This window comes from Varroa destructor, unplaced genomic scaffold, assembly GCF_002443255.2.
Source record: "Varroa destructor unplaced genomic scaffold, Vdes_3.0 BEIS01000007.1, whole genome shotgun sequence".
NCBI classification, from domain to species: domain Eukaryota; kingdom Metazoa; phylum Arthropoda; class Arachnida; order Mesostigmata; family Varroidae; genus Varroa; species Varroa destructor.
In genome coordinates this window covers 26,383,734-26,405,460 of record NW_019211460.1, presented here as the reverse complement: position 1 = coordinate 26,405,460, position 21,727 = coordinate 26,383,734, and the positions used below count along the sequence as shown (strand labels likewise).

At 43.3% G+C, this 21,727-nt stretch overlaps 1 protein-coding gene across 4 annotated transcripts in view; it reads right to left on the bottom strand.

Moving 5' to 3' along the window:
* Nucleotides 1-21,727, bottom strand: part of LOC111254949 (serine/threonine-protein kinase LMTK2-like) — a 122,592-nt gene that overhangs the window by 15,728 nt on the left and 85,137 nt on the right. For all 4 annotated transcript variants that reach the window (XM_086974760.1, XM_086974761.1, XM_086974763.1 and 1 more), the window contains 5 exons: nt 15,864-16,033; nt 15,000-15,129; nt 8,509-8,690; nt 4,785-4,973; nt 2,994-3,233 (listed from right to left, as the gene is read on the bottom strand). In XM_086974760.1, coding sequence (XP_086830886.1) covers nt 2,994-3,233; nt 4,785-4,973; nt 8,509-8,690; nt 15,000-15,129; nt 15,864-16,033 — 911 coding nt within the window. The remainder of the gene's footprint in view (nt 1-2,993; nt 3,234-4,784; nt 4,974-8,508; nt 8,691-14,999; nt 15,130-15,863; nt 16,034-21,727) is intronic.

Below are 21,727 nucleotides of genomic sequence, written 5' to 3'. Positions count from 1 at the left end.
CCTGGCCGGCGTCCACACGAGCGGTGGGTCTGTGTTGACATATCTATGTTGCAGTGAAACCAAACAGAAGGATATGGGTAGGAAACGTGGTCACAGAGGGAAGTTATGGGTAAACGAAGACAAATATGCGAAAATGCGCACGGCACATAGCAGCAGTAGAGTGCCTGGTCGGACAAAAAAAATGTAGACAGTGTTGAGATAAAGGCGCACGTAAGTACAACGAAGTACCCAGCAAGTACGCGAGCTGGCATGGACATGAAAAAAAATGAGCAAGGAGTGAAAATGGGGCGTGCCTAAACTCCCGAAGAGTTTGTCAGCGAGCCACAAATAAATGAGGAATTTAACCCTAGAAGCACGAAAAGGCATCAGTGCAGGACGATGCGGATGGATATAAGGTAAGAGAACCCAGCACAAGCGACCGGTGGCACAAAGCGTCACTACAGGAAACATCGCTTTCCAGATAAGACAGGTGTGACGATTGCTTCGCCAAACGCCTTGTTCCGTGCTGATTTCGTGCGCTTGTATGGAAATGTGACAGTACTATTATATTGTTTTAATTTATATATATATCGGTTGGACAAATGGAGATGCGGCTTAGAAGCATCGAAGCTGCCAGCTTAGTGCGTGCTCCAAATGAGCAATCAGCCTAAAGTGACGTTGGCGCCGCGGGTCGCTGAGTCAACGACGTATACCAGCGATGTTGCAGCGGCTTCCCCTGGGGCTAAGACGGTGGATCTGAGGTATCGGGAAGGGCGAAGAGAAAGAGAGGAGAACGAAGAGGCCAACTATGAGCAAATTTATGGGTAGCGACTTTGGAGATTTCTAAATGATTCCAAGGCTTACCAGCAAAGGGCTGGTACTTAGAACAGGAGATACCCGTTAAATTATAGGTTATTTGAAAAGAGGCGGTGTAAAATTATCTAAATTTGCCGACACGGTCACACTATAATAATGATAGCAGACTCGCTTAGAACTTGTTAAACATTAAAACCTAAAATAGTCGCACTTAACTCACATATTAATGCTTCATTCATTTGATGTAGAGCGGCCAGCAGTTTTGCACAGTCTTTGGTATGGGCCGTAAAACGGAAGTAAGAACGCCCGCTTTAGAATTCAGTCCGATTTATAAGATTGTAAGAACACTAGGATATAAACAATACAATGAATTAATATTTTGTCTAGGTCCCCTGCACTAGCAAGGAGCAAAATCTAGATTTCATCATGGCCGACTCCATCACGAGCCTTTAACGGATCACATGCTATTCCCGCCAGTAATCAGGATATCGTCACTTCTCGTCTCTCACTTAGGTCTCAGCTTAGCTTATAGCACTTAATATACGCAAAAACCTTGTCAATCATGAATTTGAGTGGAGCATTCCCGATGATATGCCAGCAATGTTAGATGGCAGAGTAAAATTTAGAGCTGAAGTAAATCATCTGTCCTGAGTGATGCGTGAGTGCGCGCATATGTGACTACGGTAACATATAGTATGAATTTCCTGCTTTTACCTATATCCGCCACATAGGTGTCCGGGTAGATATGATCCCGGCTGTACAGTCCGCCTCAAAATTATGTACCGGCATATAGTCTATTTGCCTCGGTATATTGCCTACCACCTTAAGCTAAACCGTATGGATTAGCTTAAATTAAAGTGGTTCCTTCTTCTAACAACTACAAACCAGTAACGAATAAGATGTTATTACGGTCAATGGTCAGTAGATTTATACTTCCCAATTTTTTATTATAGCCTAAACAATAGTACATGAAAATACATCCTGATCTATGGCAGCCAGGTGATTCTGCCATAATAGTCGTGTGGTAGCACCATCAGATCACACATCTCCGTGGCGGAATTTTCCCGCCATCATCTATGTGCATAGACCTTGTGCAGTTAATAAGGCATATATGTCCTAGCTTTTGTAGCCTGTCATAATGCAATGATGATCAATTCATCTACTGTCGTCGGCACCAGATGGCTAGATAGCGTAGTTCCAGTTCGTCATTGTATAGATCCGTCAGGTGATATATTAGGTAGTTCGTCTTTATGATCATTTTCAATGCATACTATGGAGTGGTCTGTGCTCCTAGTCACGTATCAACATGACAGGATCCACAATCCCAGTACCTATTTGCTTCCATTGTGAATCCCCCATTTGCCTCGTTATGTAAAGCCGCACATACACATACAGTTTTTATAGTTGTTATTATATAGAGTGGAGGAAAAGCCAAACGCTTGAGAAATTCACCTGACGATTCATCTAACGATTCTAGAGATTTAAAAAATTAAAGGCTTTTAAAAAAGCCTTTAATAGATGGTTATGAGGGTATGCATGAAGTATGTATCTTTATCAGTACTTTGTGTGAAGCTATACATCTGTGGCAATATGTGGCGCGTATATTTTGCGCATTGTTTGCATCTAATCGGTGGAGAGTACTCGATATAGCTTCTCTTAGAACAGTGACTATGTTACTTCAGGATTACCCATGGAGGCCATTAGCACATACACATCACGCAACTGCCGGCTTGCTATAATGAACCACTCATTTTCAGACCATAGCTTGATATATGTCATTTCAGGGCTAGAGGCCACATCAGGCCAAAGGCCCGTACACTGTGACCTGTTTGCATCCACATCAAATAAAGATATCAAGTAGTTACAAATACGGTATCGTGTATCCACGATCAACACTTGTTTGCACGTACATATGCTGCACGTGCGATACATGGGCTGTGCCCGAACTTCGGGATCCTTATCCCGCCTGTTCCGTCATAGGCACAGGCACCATTTTGCTTGGCACGATCATCTATCTATTCACGCAATAGACTCTATCTAATCATCCAGTACTACATATATAGAGATAATGAAGCAGCCTTTACTGCACATTCGATTGGCACCAAAACATTAGGGGTTAGAATAGTTCAATCAAACAAATACATCATGCTTTTTTTTGAGATCATCATTAATGACTTATTAATTCATATTCGACCTACCTTTTCTGGGCGTTCGTTAAGCATATCATGGACTGAAGTGCTTCTTTGGAACCCTAGCGAGCATTCTTCAGGCTCATGGAACATTAGGTCGCCCAATTCGATAACAAGTTCTGTTGTGGTAGGCCTACGCGCCTCATCTAGCGAACAGCACTTTGATATTAGACCATTGAAGCCGATCAGGTTTGTATTAAGTGCATACTCCGAATCCCACTTCTGCTCAACGACAATTTGTTGGAGGAACTGCAAATGCATCGCATAAAAAGTCGGTCTATCTAGAAAAACAAAGATGCTGATTTTATATGGTGGAGGAATAGCATAGGGTTATGAAAAACATTTCTTTATAACACATGTCAATTGTAGTCGATCGCTATGAGTTTAGCACCACATAGGGTACCGCTAGGTTAACTTAATCAATTGGTACATATAAAACCTTCTAAACCGTAAACATTGCCTAGGTTGATGAAAAAAACTTTTGCTATGCGTATGTGGGATTTAACAACAATGACCCTACATTCAAATAGTATTATAAGCAAATTCAATGATCGACAAAATTAATGTACTTTAAACTATTAAATTAGGGTAACATATTTAATTATTTTCGTGTATAATGCTATAGTTCTTTCTAACTACGCCGGCGGTATGATACCCGGATTATCTATCTACACCCGCTTGCCAACATGAATATGTCTATACCGTTTACGATTTCAACCTGCGGGTAAGCACACTATTTTGCGGATGCTCATCTAAATCCCCTAGGTAGTTCATATCATCGAAATAAGCCGATGATCCCGAGCTAAGTCTTGACGAGCCAACTGACTTCACCAACTTGGGTCGCACTCGCCCAGTCACAACGACACATGCCTCCCGTCTAGATAGTTCCTCTAGGTATTCCCAAAGCCCTTCCCCGCTTCTCCTTATTATTCGTATGCTCTGGCCATGGGTAGTGATCAGAGTAGAAGACGGACGGTTGATGACCAAATTACCGCTGCCAGCACATGCTTCAGTGTTAATGCACTAAGGCAAGAAGGCAAGGGCGTTCCAGAAATGCCTTACTGGGGTCAGCTACGCGATAGGAGCATAACTCAAAGAGGGTCCGCTACTAAAAGGGGCAAATAGCCTGGGCCTTAATTCGTGTGCTCTTTGTATATTTAACGATCGTGGTATATACATGTGAGCGAATGAAAAGACAGCCGGAGGGCAACTGGGTAAGGAAGTGTTTAAGCTCTACGCCGGTGTTGACAATCATCTGATCCAGCTGCAGTTCAATGATTGACAATCGTCAATTGTGTTATCGAAGCGCTGAAATTATATGGACGCGTATATAATTCAGAGAGATGAAACAAGATGTCATCAAATAAAGTAAGCAAGTAAAACGGGCTAGCGAATACAGCGTATACAATAAGCTGATTGAAAAAACACGATCTCGTTTAGGAGAACATCGCTTAGACTTTAAAGTAGAATACTTTACCCTATTCATACGATGTACAAAACACTATGTCACAACTGGGCGAACAGACTCGGCGAGACTTGGGGCAAATTTATTGAAAGCGAATGATCCCGAAGCTGTGGTCTAGTGAGGAGGGAGATGCTGTCCCATCATTCGATATGATAGCAGTTGGCTTAGGTAGTTCACAGCAACGAGTTACATAAATGAAGCAGTCTTTCAAATCTTTAAATCACTTAAGAGAGTATCCTTGAAATTCGTACATAACACGTAATCATTCGTTTTCTAAGATACATATTACAGATTTTCGTTTGTTTCTGTTTTGCGCTAATTTAATCAGCTATAACCTGCTCATCGGTGAGGTAGTCGAGCGGCCTTTGACAACCCTTAGCCAGCTCCCAGAGTAGAACTCCAAACGACCACACATTGGCTGACCTTGATAGCGGCAGCAGCTCAACAGCTGTCTCCATCACCCGAAAGGTTTCCGGTGCAGACCACCGCAGCGGAATGGCTGTGTCACCTACGGCGTAATAATCCTATGCAACGAAATCAAAACCGACTGGATAATGTTAGAAAGAATTGTCGTTTATTAGTTATGTTAGAATCAAGGCGAATAGCTTTATTCTTGTACTATTGTTTTTCCCACTGTACGCATTGCCACTGGTAGAAGCGAAGACAACATTTCACGGACCACCGGTTATTTGGACCATGGGTCACTGATTTGACTTCATTAGTCTTCGATACAATTTCGCTATAAGTGTATTTAACTTACTAGCTGGCTGCATAAAAAGGTCGCAATCATGATGATGATGGGGCTGTTTCTGTTTCGTTATAGACCCGCGGCACGATCCTTTCGACGAACGTTTAGGTACGTGAGGCAATCTTAAGCCTAAGCTATTTTCTATATTTGATGCTAGAAAGAGCTATATTATCTAAGCTAACCCTTGCCCGTCCTAGGCGCCGCTTATTTCAGATGCATTGTTTCCTGACCCTGTCTGATGTACCGATACCTCTTCTGCCTTTAGCAGGACACGGCTTCGGTGGTCGTGGTGGTATTGGTCGAAATGTTGAGATTCTTGCTGCTGTTTCTCCTACCACCGCCAGTTCTGTAATAAAATCTCTTTCTCGTCCCACGCTTATGTATCTCTCATCAGTGTGTTTAGTCGTGTGCCACCAGGGCGATCTCTCACCCCACGCCTTCCTATTGTCTGCTCTGCGGCCGCATTCGAAGGAGAAAGAATAAGTAGCACATATTAACTGGCCTTCTTTATTTGTCGAAAGAGACGGATGTCGAAGCAAACTTTATTCTACTGCTTCCGTTCCGATCATCGAACGAGGACGAACGTACCATACCCTACTCTGGCCGCTGACGGCTGTCCTGACTTGATTCTAAAGGGAACGTTACGAAAACGTGGGTACAAAGGTTCATAAGTTAGACGACATCGAGTGAATGGGTCAACGGAAGAATATTGATTTGGACAAAGCTTTCGGAAGTGAGTTTACACCTTAAACCTTCTCTCGACCATCACAACCAGAAGAAAAGCTTCTGGGCACATAAATGGAGATGGATAACGACCAGTGCGTGTGAGGGAATGGGGAGTATTTGATAATAGGGAAGTTCAGCGTTTTATAGGTTGGCCAAGCTGACATTATGTATATACATCACTAAATCTCATAAAGGAAAAAAGTTCTAATGAAGAGTATCTCCACCAATCAAGCGCATAAACATGTCTCTATTTATCACCAATGATAGGCTTATATTCATCTGTCCACTAACTACTCTAAGCCTTTTTTTAAGCGTAGCTCACCTCTAGCCAATTCGACCTAGGGGCACCAACTTGATAGCAAGGATTAGCATTACAAAGAGTAACGTCGTCTATGCACCCACATTTCAATTTGCTATATCACATATTGCCACGAACGAATCCTTCTACATTGCTGCCGACTTCGGCGACGAAAATTTTGAGAGATTCAAGATGGAGGACATCCGCTAAGAGCAGTAATAATGCAATGGCTTTCAACCAAATCTAAAATCCCTTGCATCGGTTGATTAGACGCTCGTGTTGTATTGCCAACTACTGCGGACGAGCTCCGCCACCCCTGTGCGTCGCGATGCTTCTCTACGCGGCCAGATAGCTTTTTTTTTTGTTTTATTTTCGCTAGTAGCATGACTTATAAGCTTAGATAAGAGAACGTAAGAAACCTCTATTTCGACAACACTCGACGGGTACTACTTCGAGGAGAGACAAACCGCCAGACCAAACGATAGCATCAGCAGCGGTCAGATCGGACCCAAGTCGATACGGGTGCGTTGTAGGCCCATACGAAATCTAACTGCACAACTATTAGGTGACAAACTAGTACTATTAGGTGTAGCGGCAAAGAAAAAGGAACCCTGTTCCACTGTCGCTATACCGAGAAATGGGCAGTCGAATACGGTTGCCTGCCGGTATCGCCTATACACCTACATGAGCGCACACAATGATGAATAACAATGAAAAGAGAGGAAGCCCAGAAGACAGGGCAGCATGGAACAGCAGACTACGACCAGAAATTCTGTGGCGACTATTCGCGGTCCTACAGCCAACTCGCAAACGTATGTGCGTGACCTAAAGGGCTCATGAGATTCGCAGAAATGTTGTATTCTATGCCACGATACTGTTGAGCTGCTGACGGGCTGTGAGATTAAACCTTTTTTCCCTGATGGCTGTACAGGCAACACAAGCTAAGCAGGTGATAGGGAGTACAAGATACTAAATAAAGAAGTACAGGTGGACATTGGGTGGTCGCCGTAGGTAGAAAGGTCTCACTAGTCCTCGATGTTCGGCGACCTCAGGATCTGACTCTCCGACTTAGTCAGGACGGACAGGCGAATGGATTGGACAAGGCAAGAACGAAAGAGAAAATGAGCATAATGTATATATATAGATAAAAACCAGTAGCATACAGTGACGTATTTGGGCTACACAGAAAAGCAATAAAAGAAATTGGAAAGGAAGCGGGTTGACGAACGGACGCCGGGGGTTCGATGGGAGAAAGGTGGGGTAAAGGACAATCGCTGTTGATAAATGGAGCCCCGAAGGCGGTGTCGTCAACATCGTCGGCCCACCTATACGGAGAAGTAGCAGAAATAAGTAGAGAAGCAGCCGTTTCTCGTGGACATGGTGCACCTTTCCGAAAGCGAAGCGTGATTGAATCCTTTACCGGAAACGAAAAGACGGGGCCAGCAGACACGGTCAACCCCTCCCATCGTGACTCTTTTGGTCGCCTTAAATCGCAGTTGCTCTAGGGGCCAACAAACGAAAATTCGCATTTTGGACACCGAATCGGGGAGAAGAAAACACCGTGGGAACGATTGTCCTATGCAATGTCGCATAGCGTGTTTTATGGACAGCGTGTCGAGAAACGGGCCATAGAAGACGAATAAAAAGACAAACACATGAATGGGGCAAAGAAGTAGAGCAGTTACCTACGGTCGTTTCAAATGAGCACGAATTGTGTACTGGGCCACATAAGGGAGAGATACAGCGAGATGAACTAGAAAACCGAAAGTATTGCGAGCGAAGAAGTTCTAGAAGCAGCTGTCTGGCTGACTATCGGTCTGACGGTGGGCTGCGGGACGATTTGGGGAAAATGGCCACTTCTAACATTCAATCAAGCTGGGCTCAGTGTGTGTTCATCCCACTAAATGAATAATCAAAACCAAGCAATGAACGGTTCACGGTGGTGATGCATACGGATACATTATTCGATAGTAAGAAATTTTAGGGAGGCTTAGTGAGCAGTGGATATAACCAACGCAGCGTAAAAGCGACTGATTGTCTTGCACCCTTTATTGCAAATATCCACCCTGTCCCGTTAGCTAAAACTCAAATACTAGACTAGTCCTTAGCTGTAGAGTGCATGAGTCTAGTAAGCACTCACACTACATAGCTAGAAACATTCAAATTGGGTCAATGTTTTTCTGTCGTCAATGTTTGACGACTAAAGAGACGCGTATAGTCAGTTCAACTATGAATGATCACATGCATTTTTCCGTGTAGCGTTACAGGTAGACGAAGTGATACAAACCTGCGGGAACTTCTCGATCGAAAGTCCATAGTCTCCAAGTTTAATTGTGCGCAGATCATTCATAAGAAGGCAGTTTCTAGCTGCGAGGTCGGTAACGATGAAGCCACGCTTATGAAGATACTCGGTTGCAGAAGCGATATCGTGCGCGAACCGAAGCAGAGATGCCGTTTCCAGTTGAGATGCTAAAAAGTTGAGACATACATCTATCTTAGAGTAGACGAGTACTCCCCTGTCGCCCGAATATGATCATTCTCACTTCATTTGACCTAGATACGAATCGCAGAAGCACCAATGGAGACACTACCGTCCTGTCTGTCCTATTCATAAAATGTATTTTAGTGGGTCTTTCATTATGATACAACTGTAGACGGTGTTTTACCTCATGACGATTCTACATCATCGCACTATTATCGCGAACTCGGATCAACTAAATTATATCCCGCACGTTCACAGCGCTTCAGCTAGATCAACTCAACCTGCGATAGGTAAAAAGTCATTACGGAAAAACTTGTTTCTCTCGTTCTTCGGCCCGACCTGCCATAGTCGCAGCGATCCGAGCTCGTAGAAGGTGCTTTTTCGCTTGTAGATCTGTAGGCCCTTATTAAGTCGAGGAACTCGGCGTATTAAGCACGTGACATTGTGGCACGGTACGTTTGAGTCGTTCGGGTAGGACTAAACGGAGACAGGACGGGCAAAAGGGTGACGTATACGAGACGGAGGAAGCCTTCGCATTATATTCAATTGCCCCCACATGCCTGCGAACTTCGCTGGAGGTCGCTAATTACTGATTTAGCACTGTTCATGATCATAAATAGTAGCCGTATTTAAATATTTGCGCCAAGATAGGTACAGGAGGAAATGTAATCAGATTTCAAGCTCAACCTGCCCTAAACGCTTTCCTGTTTGTTTCGGTCTGCAATATACGAATTATTCAATAACGAGCGCGATATAATAAAAACGTCCTTTAAGGATGGACTAATTTTAAAGCTGCATTGGACGCGCCAATCCAAATGTGTATCCATCATAAGACGGCTGTTTTCCATACATCAGTCACGTTACGTCCATTGATATCAATTGTCTCTGGCGGTCTTTTTTTGAGTGATTACTGATGTTAACTCTATCTGACTAGCGTTTCCTTCAGCCAATTTCGTTCGTGCAGACAGGCCTATCCAGTGATATGGGCTACCATTCAATATCATCAGCTCGGTATCTATCACTTGATCGAACTACGATAAGGGTCCAGTAAAGAGAGAGGCAACAACGTCTACGACTGCTGCGTGCGTCGCAGAAAGTTCGTCAGACAATCAAATACGCCCGTCGCGTAATTTCACTCGCGATTGGTACAAACGAACGTGACAGATGTGCCTATTTTCCATTAGTTTGTTGTTGCTGCTGCCAGCGGTCCTGAAATCGTTAATAACGAGCCCAACGGAAACATGCCTGCCTCCGTCACCCCCCGCTCCGCCCTGGCTGTCTATTAGCTTAATTTTACATGGAGGGAGTGGCATATTTGTGCTAAGGGTGATTATAGTAGATAGTCCTATATGGTTGGTCAAATCAATAATGTAACTATATCGAATAATAATATTATTAGGAAACAGGACGAATGCAGGATCAAACACGGAGAGAATACGTTACAACTCCACAATCGTAGCAGCGATGATCGTTCTACAGTTTTCACGCCTCCGATGACGGAATGAGGTGCTACTTCGAAAAGAAGATGGAATAATCTACAAGAAGCTGAGAATAGCAGGACATATTTGAACGATCTATGTAGCTTTATAGAAGTGTATTCGCAGAGACGATACATAGAAAAGTTGAGAGGCATATCATAATGGATCGTTGAGAAAGTATTGACCGCTTCTCTTCCATAGCTCAGATAATATGAGTCGCTTCATGGGTCGGCGGTAATGTTATTTAAAAGCTGAGACTCAGGCGGTGTTAGGTATGCTTGCATTATCGGAATGTCTTTATTCAGAGCTATCATAAATAGACGGAGCGCTTTCACAGATTTCTGCAAAAATTTGTTGTATTTTAGAATTTTATTACGACAAACGTACAAATGCAATTACGGAAAAAAAATTAATAAAATTGTTGAGCAAGACCCATACGCGTAGAAATTACATCTACACTACCAAACAGTTGTGTACCATTGGAAGAAAGTTAGCTATAAAGCAAAACTCCGATGTTCAGATGCCGCACGAACGCAACAGGATTTACTCGACTGTATTGGCGGTTAAAAAACCTCCGCGCGACAAAACCATGCCACCTCTAAAACAGTTAACGGCAACAATGTGCAGATGAAAAAGAAACAAAAAAAAAAAGTAGAAGAATGAGCTCCGCAGTTTGGTAAAGCCAAAGCAGGCAATGCTACGATGAAGTCGAAACGGGTTGGTGCCGTCTGAGAAGGTGACTGATCCGCACATTTACTGTTAACAACTGAAAAAATGACAGCAATGAGCTATTAAGTCCTTGTTCACCAGAGTACGATGCATCTGCCATTTTGGTCTCTGAAGATGATTTCTTCCGTTTGACTTCAGTTGAAAAATGAATTGTCTCAAAGCGATTTTCCGCCAAACAAACTACAGAAGTTCTACGGTGACAAGATTATGACGTTACTAGAAAAATGGCATCAAGCCACCGATTCTAGTAGCCCATATTCAGTTCAGATATCTGCCTTCATTTCGATCTCTTAATATCCGGATCGTATATATCTCTTGTGGATACTTTCCCCGTTAGTGGTAGGAGCATCTGCTGCTGCCGTTATTGCCAACCGTATCACAGAGGAACCATAATATTTATTGGTTTAAAAATGAGATAGCGTGTCCTCTGTCATTTTGGACATACTCATAATATCCTCATCGTCGTCTCCCAAAATGTGTGAAGAACTGACGGAATGTACGTAGATCAAGTGGAAAAAGAAAGCTAACGAACATATCTAATAGGCTATTGAGGTTCCGACTGGCTTAACTCTTTTGTCTCAACAAGTGCGACGGCTAGAATATTTGCAGCGGCGACAGCAGCAGCAGCAGCAACAATAACTGAACGATAAAAAAAACAACAAGTCATAACTGAAGTGTTATTGATATCGCTGACGTCGTTGTTGCAGACGACAGCAATAGTTCGGTCAGTGAAATGGCTCTGGTTCGTCCGTTCGTTGTTTTCGCTCAGCGGCAACGAGGGCAGCGGCAGAAGCGCAAAAGGCGTAGGGCATAAGGCGAAATGGTCAGAGGGACCGAAGAAGACTGCTCGGCTGGCCGAGCGGTCACTCGGATCGTAGCGCCCAATGGCCAGCTACGGCCGATGCCGTCACTGAGCAAATAGGAGTAGCCAACAAAGAAGCGGCAATTTTTCGTTGTCTACTTCCCATCCTGTTCAGACCCGTCCCGCTCGTTTCATTCCTCATTTTGGAAAACAACGAATGATTTCCTGGCTGTTCAGGCGGTAAGCGCAGGGCACTGACACCATCTCGACTAGCGGATGCCGGCCACCAATGCTTCGGATCATTTCGTTGTCCTCCTTTCCAGATAAACGCACTCAGAAATAAATACGAGCACGTGTACACGAATCCAGATGCCAGGGCAGACATAGCGTCAGATTCGGTGTTACTTTGACGCATTTTTAAATTAGACCTTCGTTACTTGACGTTGCGCTGGATAGAGGATCTGTTTGCTTCCACTGCTGTTGCTAGAGTCTTTAGTTACAGGTCTGTCTATCTATAATCTGGTCGTTTTTATTTTCTCAGAGAAAGGACGAGAAATGGACGGCAGGCACAAGGCGAATAAAAATAAATACGTAGACAAAACGGTCCAAATTGTCCATATCGATAATGGAAACACAACATAACATGTGAAGCCATTGTGAAGGAACTTGCAATTCGAAAGCAAGATACATGTCTGCTGGTTTGCCGTAAAGGCGAAATATAACGAAATATGTCCTGATTGGACGCATCGTTTTCGCCCGTTCATTATTCTAGCACTACGAAGCTGATGATAAAAGCGTCAATCTGCAGATTTCTCTATTGCGCGTTGCGAGACCGAAACCTATACCTAGTATCGAACGCTAATTCAGGTATACAACTAGTAGAAACTCTACTGCGTTTCATTGAGCCAGTTATTTGTGTCACGTAAACCACACACAGGGGGTAGTTGGAGTCAATCGATAGTCCAATTGCCAATCCTATGCTTGTGCTATCGTTGCGCATTCTATTATCCCACGTGCTAAGTTACCCTCCAAACGGTCGGTACTAGTCTTTGCTCCGTGCTAATTATTATTCTATTTTATCGGAACTGTGCTAAAAATGCTTGTTCACCGTCACCCCCAACCTAATGGATAAGAGCATATTTCCAAATAGTACATCAATTTACGTTGGAATAAAAAATTTTAGAAGCCACACAGGACGACTGACCCGACTCGAACAACACAGTAATCTTTTATCGGACTTTAAACCAATATGGGAGGCCTCAGCGCGGACGGGTATGGGTCGGGGGGGGGGGGGGGGGGGGGTACTGGTGGCGGTATCCGGGCTTACAAGCTACAGACGATAGGTTGTCGACCTGCATTGTACTATGAAACTCTATAATGTGGTGAAGGTTGGACCACACGCGAAACGGCAACTTCTAAGTCCACCTACAATACATATGTGTAATTACTTTTTAAGTACTAATAGCCTCCCTCTCTATTGGCTGCCGGATTTTCATAACGTCAAGCTTGGCTAGATAATATTCCCTTTGTTTTCACCGATTTTTTCCGCCTTCGACTCATTCTGAGACGTTCTGCCACTAGAGGCAACTAGCAATCTTTCACCCTAAAAGGTTCCGTTACTTTTAAGTTCAAACACACACCAACGGTACCCGCAACGCCTAACTGTAGCAGCTGCCCCCAGCGCCATTATATATGCCTTCTTAATGTAGATAAATAGGTTGTCCCCCTTCCTTCTGTTTTCTTTTCTCTTTTGCTTTTGTTAAACGTACGCCATCGCTTGCTTGTAACAGCGCTACAAGTATAACGCATATGCTCGCAGGTGCGCAGAGTCACCTGGAAGCGACACCCGTTTTGCGTTGCTTAGCTAACAACAACAAGTTTGGGAGAAATACAAATGAGCGAGAAGCGAAACTTGCTAAGTAAAATGCTTGTTTCATAGATTTTCTGTGCTAATCCCAAGGGCGACAGAGGAATGAGCCGGACAATCTTTTAGTCCCTACGATGGTTCGATATGCGTCAACGGATATATCCGCTGGTCCCAACGCGAGTGTTTCTGCTGAAGATGAAGTACTTATGTTGTGCTGCCAATAGACCGCCAATACGTAGAGGCTCCTGACAATCACGTTTAACGTAGTATTTAGCCTTAGTTGCTTCTAGATGCGCTTCGTCTTCTGGTTCCTGTAGTTTAACATGGTGTTTATCATGTTTTTTTTCAAAATTACCCCGTTACATGGCCTCTGTTTTTGACTAGTGTGAGTGTGGGTACATTTTTGTTCGTTTGGTTTAAAAACAAATAATCCACAAACGCCAATGTAGATAAGACAGCCGCGATAAGGTGTTTCTTGCACGGAAGTTGCCATTATTAGCAGGTGTAGGCAGTGGTAGGTAATGGACCCGTGACACTGAACGGAACTGGGCTGTCCAGCAATGTAGACAATGGCTTCAGCTCTAAAGGGCTTCTATCATTATATAAATGCCAACGGGCAATTAAATGTTCTAGGGTGTGGAAACCGCAGAAAAAACGATGAGTGAAGGGATGAGACGTCCACGAAATATCATGCCTACACATAAGAAGCAGTATCGCGTCTTTTTTGCTACGGATTGATCAGTTACCGAAACGCTGATTGACGTAATGGACGCAACGGATGACTCTGCAAAACGGTGTCACGTGTTACGACGATTGAAAAGTTGATCTTGGCCGTTACAGACTCTCGGAAGGTAATACTCAATTTAAACTGCTACGAATTGAGAGATGGATAGAATGCTCCATTGTATGGGGCTTAAATGGGATAAATTTCTTAGAAAATTCATATCGATGAAAGCAAGTGCATCCTTCTAGGATGGTATACAAGATGGCTAAAATAAAAGAATACGCAGACAGGTCTATCTCGACCTTAAAATCAGACTGAGGTATCGTTTTTCGTTGCTTTCTCATTATAAAACCAAAATGAACAGCGAAATGGTAACGCTTCGTTTGCTATTATCACAGTCAGCTACAGCTAGATTAGATGTCCTGCAGCGATGTATATGTGCGGCAATGCAGAAAAAGATAGAGAAAGTAGAAATAAACATGTAACAAAGTCTCACCCTATAGATAACAGGGTGAATAAGGCATTTTGTACAAAAAATAAGTATTACCTTCGCACTAGAAAGGAGATGTAAATAATACTCATACCCGATGCCAGTTCCATGTCTCGTTTTGTAAAAACCCTTTGAAGGTCGTATGAATACTATACGTACTATATATATATATATATATATATATAGTACGAGTGTGATTTACTTACGTTGCGTGATAATGTAGGTTTTCAGATCAGCTTTACCCTGTTCGAGGATAAGAAGGAAAGGGTCGCTTTCGAGGCATCGACCCAATAGACGGACAATGTTCGGGTGATCCGAAATTTTTAAGGCTTCTACCTGTTGAAAGAAAAGTAAAACATAACATACAGTGATTATTTTCTATTTAGCTAGCATCTATTAGGACATTGCGGTCAAAACGGCTTTACGAAACCATCTGCGATATTGTTTCGGTTCATCGATCTATTATCATTAATAATAAATCGTGAGGTGTGACTTCCAACTGTACTTAAACAATACATATACTACAACCATCGTATGTCGTATGCTATTTCTATCAGTTATTGTTCGATAGTCAGTTAAATATGATGATCCTGTTGCTGCCAGCTAAGTTCCAGTTAAAATATATATGCGTCTTTTGGCTATAATAAAAATTGCTTACTAATTTCGTCTTAACCCAGCGCCTGCCCAGAACAAAACCCCTGTACAGCATACGAACGGTCTGATACCACTTCTGTTATAAACAGTGTGAACTGCACGTATGACATAGTTCTACTGAACTTATTAACCAACCTAATATATGATTAAATGTCTATATATATATATGTCACTTATAGGATGGATACGTAAAAATTACCTTTATTAATTATGTAACATTGACATCTCCCTTTGAACGTTTTACTTTTTTTTTTTTTTAGTAATTTTAGTATAAACTAACGCCGAAAGTAAGGCTGTATAAATACCTAAAATAAGATAAGAAATTCTTAAGTCATTGCTATGTGGCATTGAGGTTCACTGTAGGCAGGAATTCATTCGAGAGTCCGGCTCTCTATAAGTCCTGCACCATAGCTTACCTGTTGCAGGAAATGAATGTGATCCGTAGGTGAAGCGTCCGCTCGAAGTATCTTCACGGCGACTGGTCCGAATGATGAGGCCACACCTGCGACGACTTGCCCAAACCAGCCGGTGCCCAATTCGCTTAGGTACTGCAGCTGGTGTCTGGGGAAGTTCGCCGATGGGTCGTCTGTAATTTGTAACAAAGAAGGTGACACCGATGGCCATTTGTCCTGATCGAAAATATCTCGACAAGAATAATCTACTGAACTAATATGTAGTAGTTCAAACGCAAGATATTCCGGTCGTAACTGCATTGCCCAATGATAATACGCCATGATGCTGCCTCGATTTGATTACCCAGTACTACAGAACGCTACGATTACTCCGATCCCATCAGATATTTCACAATGCTTTATTTTGGGTTTTGAAAGATAGCAGCTGGTGGATCGCTATAAATTGCTTCTTTGCTAAAATCTTTTTATCACGCGCGCGATCCGCCGCGGTAGTTAGTCTAGCAGCGAAGGATCGATCTATGTCTGACGAGCAATTCAATTAAAAGAGATCGAAACAGGATTCTCATGGCAGCGAAAAAGATTGTACCGCGACATTAATTTAAGCTGACTTCTATAAAGCGTACCGTACGCAGCAACGATACATTAGCTCACTGTTCTATAGAAATTGCTCCACGGCAAGAAGACACCGACAGAGAATGCCTTAAGTACCCTATGGTACGTAAACGTATCTCACATGACGATATTATTGCCAACCATAGCTTGTAGCCTTTTACTGTTCCTGTTGTCGTTGCCGTTATTGGCACTCACTTAGTTTTCATCATCACGATGACGTCTGTATGATCGCCACCCCTCGTTCCATGTCCGCCCCGTTCGCTACGCCGCAATAGACTTCGATTAAGCGTTCAGGGCCGCAAACAAGTCCCGCCTTCGATCACATTTTCACTTTTTTCTGCTAGTTCCCGAGCCACGCGTGACCCCGTACAAGGGTGAACGGGTACCATCAAGAAGAGAATACAGAAGAAAGCAACGCCGCTCAAGGGAGGTGCGAGTGATTTTAGCTGGGGGTTGCGCTAGAAGTACTGCCGTCTATTGTGCGAGCTTGGGTTTGTCTTTGTTCAGCCGTCTCCCCTCACTCCTCCTAGTCCGAACGGGCAGTGCCGCTGGTACTGCATCGCGCCAGCCATAATTGGATTTACGTGCTGCTTGCTGTGAGTACGGGGGCGGCAGACCGGTCGACTTCTTCTTAAAGTCGTTTGAAGCTTGGCTATTCCGAGCCGGCACTGTTGCCATTCTCCGAGCATAACAAGCTTGTTCTGTTTTCACTGGATTTCGGCCCATAGACAAGCAGTCGTTGTTCCATCGGGTGAGTACTCGACAAGTCCGCTTGTCGTTTGCCGATTCATCCGATGCATCGTATTTGTCTGTCTGTGGAGGGGCGGCGTTCTCCTGAAGCAAATCAACTTAGCTAAGGCAGCACAAATACACATGCACAAGGTACAATCTAATAGGATATAAGACACCGATGACCCAGGATAGTCGCAGTTAGATGCGTAGTGGAATCGAAGAGTGATTGAGGATTGACGACTGATAGGAAAGGACGTGACGTCACATTATTCCTACAGGACCAATACAGTGAGCAGGATTAAGTGAGTGAGAGGAGATCTGCTCCAAATCTTCCTATTCGGGTTGGCTTCTTTGGCTGTGAATTCGGCTGCCGTATTCTGCAGTTACTCAATAACATTCTGGCTAGCATATAAACGTCGTATGCAGATATTTTCGAAGGACAAAATTTGATGACAAGCAGATGCCTGCGCGAGTTTACTGACTGTGGGGCTGTTTCAAGCTAGCGACTAAGGCCGAAAAATGGCTATAAATAAGAAAAAACATTATTATGTTTGCTTTCTGTGCCATTACGCCAGCCCGTACAATCACGAAGAAAGGTAATTTGAATAGGCGTAATTAGGAAGTTATCACTAGGGTGTCACGGACAGCTGGGCAGGTAATTTCCTTTGGGATTTGGTGGCGGGTACAAAGAATTCGGTTCGGCCATGTACCGGCCCAGTTACTCTTGCATACTGAAAAGCGCCGTTTGTGTCTTGCTAAACCTACTGCGCTCGCAAAAAGGCTCGGCATTTAACATTATATCCTGCCCTGCATACGATGTGCCACATGTGCTGTGGCATGATGAAACAGAACCAGCTCTGGCGGCGGCACGTAAAGCCTGTTCGAAATAGACAGGCAAATCAATGAGTGCTGGTAGTGTCATAACGGCGAAGAACGAATAGCGTTAGAGACACCGCATTGAAGCTTTTCTACACGCCTATTGGATCTGAGGAAGAATGTGACAGGATACCACGTGGTCTTCAGAGGGAGTCCTGAAAAGTTTAAGGAATCAAAGCTCGCAGCGGTAGCGGCAGGCTAGAACCGCTGACAATGGACAGATGATAATGGCATACGCTGAATTAGGGCCGCTTTTTAGTCCTTAGGAGGTTCGGTGATAAATCATCAAGGCACGAACTGTAAAAGATGAGTCGAAAACGCTGTGCGATCAAAATGGCAACCGAATAATCACTACTTTTAAAATAATTAATAACTTTCACCAGTCTGAGATCTTTTACGCCGCTAGTGTCTTCTACATTTTGGGTCTACGGGTTATTCAGAGCCGTCGACGGTACGTGTGTGAATGTGACGGTTCAGTGTATTCAGATATTGCACAGATGTGCCATTACGAAAACGGGCCGCATCACGCAAACAGGCCAAGGCTTAATTTTTTTTTGTTATTATTGTTAGTGTTGTCGTAAATGAGAAGAATGCTCGGCACGGTAGGAGTAGTATGCCTTGCTTATTTAAAAAAATTTAATGGTTTTCCTGCTGGATTCTATTTTGTGCTACTTTAGCCAATTTGACGAGAAAATAAACTGAATTATCCCATTTATCTTACGCTGAAAGCTTTTGCAATTTCCCATTGGAAGCTGCTCGATTGTGATGATCGTCATCGCCCCTTTAATACGCATAGAAACAGCCGATGCTTAAACACGACGCTCTCGAACGGGACTATTCTAGCTGAACTCATCATCTGATGACAGATTGACGCACCGTCAGTCTTGGTCCTTCTGTCGTCAGATCGTTGTTACGGTTCCGTTGTTCTAATTTGGGACAACAACAATTTATTGTGTTAGCCATCGCTTCTAGTTGAATCGACTCGGTTACAAGAATTGTCTGGTACTCTTCCGCGTACCGCATATAAACGTAATGCTGCTACGTGCACAAGCGGACAAGATCCGATGACGAAATCGGCGAAATGCCGCCTTCTTCCAAATATACGCCAAATGTCAGGTCAACGTCAGGCAACAACGGTAGTAGTTATTTGTGGTGAAGTATCACAAAGACAGCAGGTACCTTCGTCTGTTTGTAGTCGGAGCGAGTCAAGTGGCACGGATAAGCAGGCCGGCTACAGATACATGTCAGATCCACGCTTTTTGATCCTAATAAATGGCTTCAGTTTCGCAGAAGCTCGAGTCGTTTAAGTGTATGTGAACGAACCTTCGGAGTAGCCCTATGCTATTGTGCTAACCTTTGTCCAAGCGAATATCAAGCGATGCCAGTTAATGAATGAAGACCAACTATTGAGGTGTATCCCTTCAAGCGAATTTCTTCGAGGTGCTACAATGAGACGATTATTTACTACGAGAAAAATATATAGTAATTTCAAAAAATCAAATTTACCGTTAGCAAATAAGCGCGGCGCCAAAGGATACTGCCAGCACGCCAGTGGTCTGTAACACTGGCTGGGAACAAATGCAATGATATTGCAGCCAACCGGAAAGGCATAGCAACGTTTTTGCTAATGACACACTATAATAAAGAAGAATAACATTTTTTTTTACTGTTCCCATTGTAGAACGCACTAATATCATACGATTAAATGTAACGCTTGTACGAATTGCGTAAAATGGACAAAACGCTATCCAGACAATTGCGTAACCTTTCCCTAAAAAGTATAACGGAGCTTTGCTATATCTTAATGGCGAGGTTTGCAGCATTCAAATAGTTAATATCCACGACTCAGGAAGGAGGTGCTCTTTCTCTAAATTTGCAACGACTTTCAATTGAGTGGGATAGACTTCAAACGGTGGGTGTCCATCAACTGAATGGCTGCCGTCAAAGTTAATTAGTAGAAGTATTATTTTTTTGGTAATTTCTTAAAGGGTTTACGATGAACAACGGTGCTGCTATAACGCACCGACTGACGTCTGACAACGATCTCATGTTCAGGAATGAAAGACGGCGCAGTTGTCAAGCTCATAGACGCCGGCGTCTGGCTGTTTTGACGGCGTCGCTACACAGAGGCGTGCTAAATGTACTTTCTAGATACACACTTCGTAGAAACTTTGCTTGAGTCTAGCTAAATATGATAATCCTACACCGCTTGCAATTGTAGATCGTTCAAGCTAGCTCGTTTCCTTGAGCAACTGTGGGTAAAAGCCTTCGGACTAAACGTATTAGACGGGGTCGTTCGTGCGCATCGCTCTTCCGCCTGTAATTAAGGTCTGCGCTTGAGTGGTGCTGCGGTTCTTTATATGCAAGTAATACCCGCAAATTTATTATATAGTATGGCGGATCGAGCTGCATAAATATAGAATTCAGTTAAATCGAAGAGCAAAGCCTTTAGCCAAGGCTAAAGGTCGGCCCAATGACATTCATTGCTCAGCAATTTTTAGGCCACGGGAAAGGGACATTATGGCCAATCTAGCCATCCATCATATAGAATTATACTTGTAGAACGTCTTTATTCAGACTGGATATGAGTGCGTGTCTTGCAAAATCTGAATCATTGAAGCTTCTGAAAAATGCTTTCGCGTAGATTCGTAGTAGCTAACTATCGTTCAGACCTGGTTGGGTCAATGACGCGAAAAAGAGAACGCGCGTCCAATAGGAAAATGTGTGTGTTTTTTTTTCTATTTAACCGTCTCTGTTTCTTCGTCGGTTAAGCATACGAACAACTACCCTGTTGTCCCATTTATCAAAGCTCGCTTTAGCATAAAGTAGACTAGAGATTAATGAGAGTTTCTATTTTGATATAACCAGGTTAAATTCAGTGATCCAGCTGGGCTTCGCTAGCTCGACAACATGCATCCTCTTATTATTAAATTCTGGGAATCTGCCAACTCAGAAGAAATGAAGTTATTGAGGTGACACGGCCCAGGATTGACTGCCTTTGAACACGACCATTGGTGACGAAACCATGAAGAATCATCGACCCGAATTTCTTCGTACCGCTACGGCTTTTGCGTTCCTGCTTTTCTTCCTGTTGTTACTCATTTCGATCACACATATATGCACACGTGCGTATGTATGGATCATTCGAGTAGGGTCATATAACCCTGACCATAGCTTTGGAGCTCGTCCAGTGTTGTGAAGTAAAGCAGTCTTTTTTCGGTTGCCTATGTTTACCTAGTATCTGATACACGCAAAATGTCACTTTTGATGGCTTTTATCACTGAAACCATTTCTTACCTTCTGCTGAAATACGTGCACAGCTCATAGCGAACGATTCAGCAATCCCTAGAAGCGCCCATTTCTTTTCGATTTCTGACAACTTCGATTATCGAAAGCCTTTGATTTTGCACTGTCAGGGGTCAAATACGCTTACGTTGTAGGTAATTTGTCAAGGACCTTGTCGCCTAAACGACCAACCGCATGATCGAAAGTAATCGTCTTGCCTCGATCACGAACCGTAGGGTCGACTTTTTAAAGTCTTCGCCAAGTCCCTTCACAGAATCGTAATGCATACTGACTGCTTATTGGTCAAACATATGTTTTATTTCAATCAATCGATCAGTTTCTATTATATCATTTAGATTAAT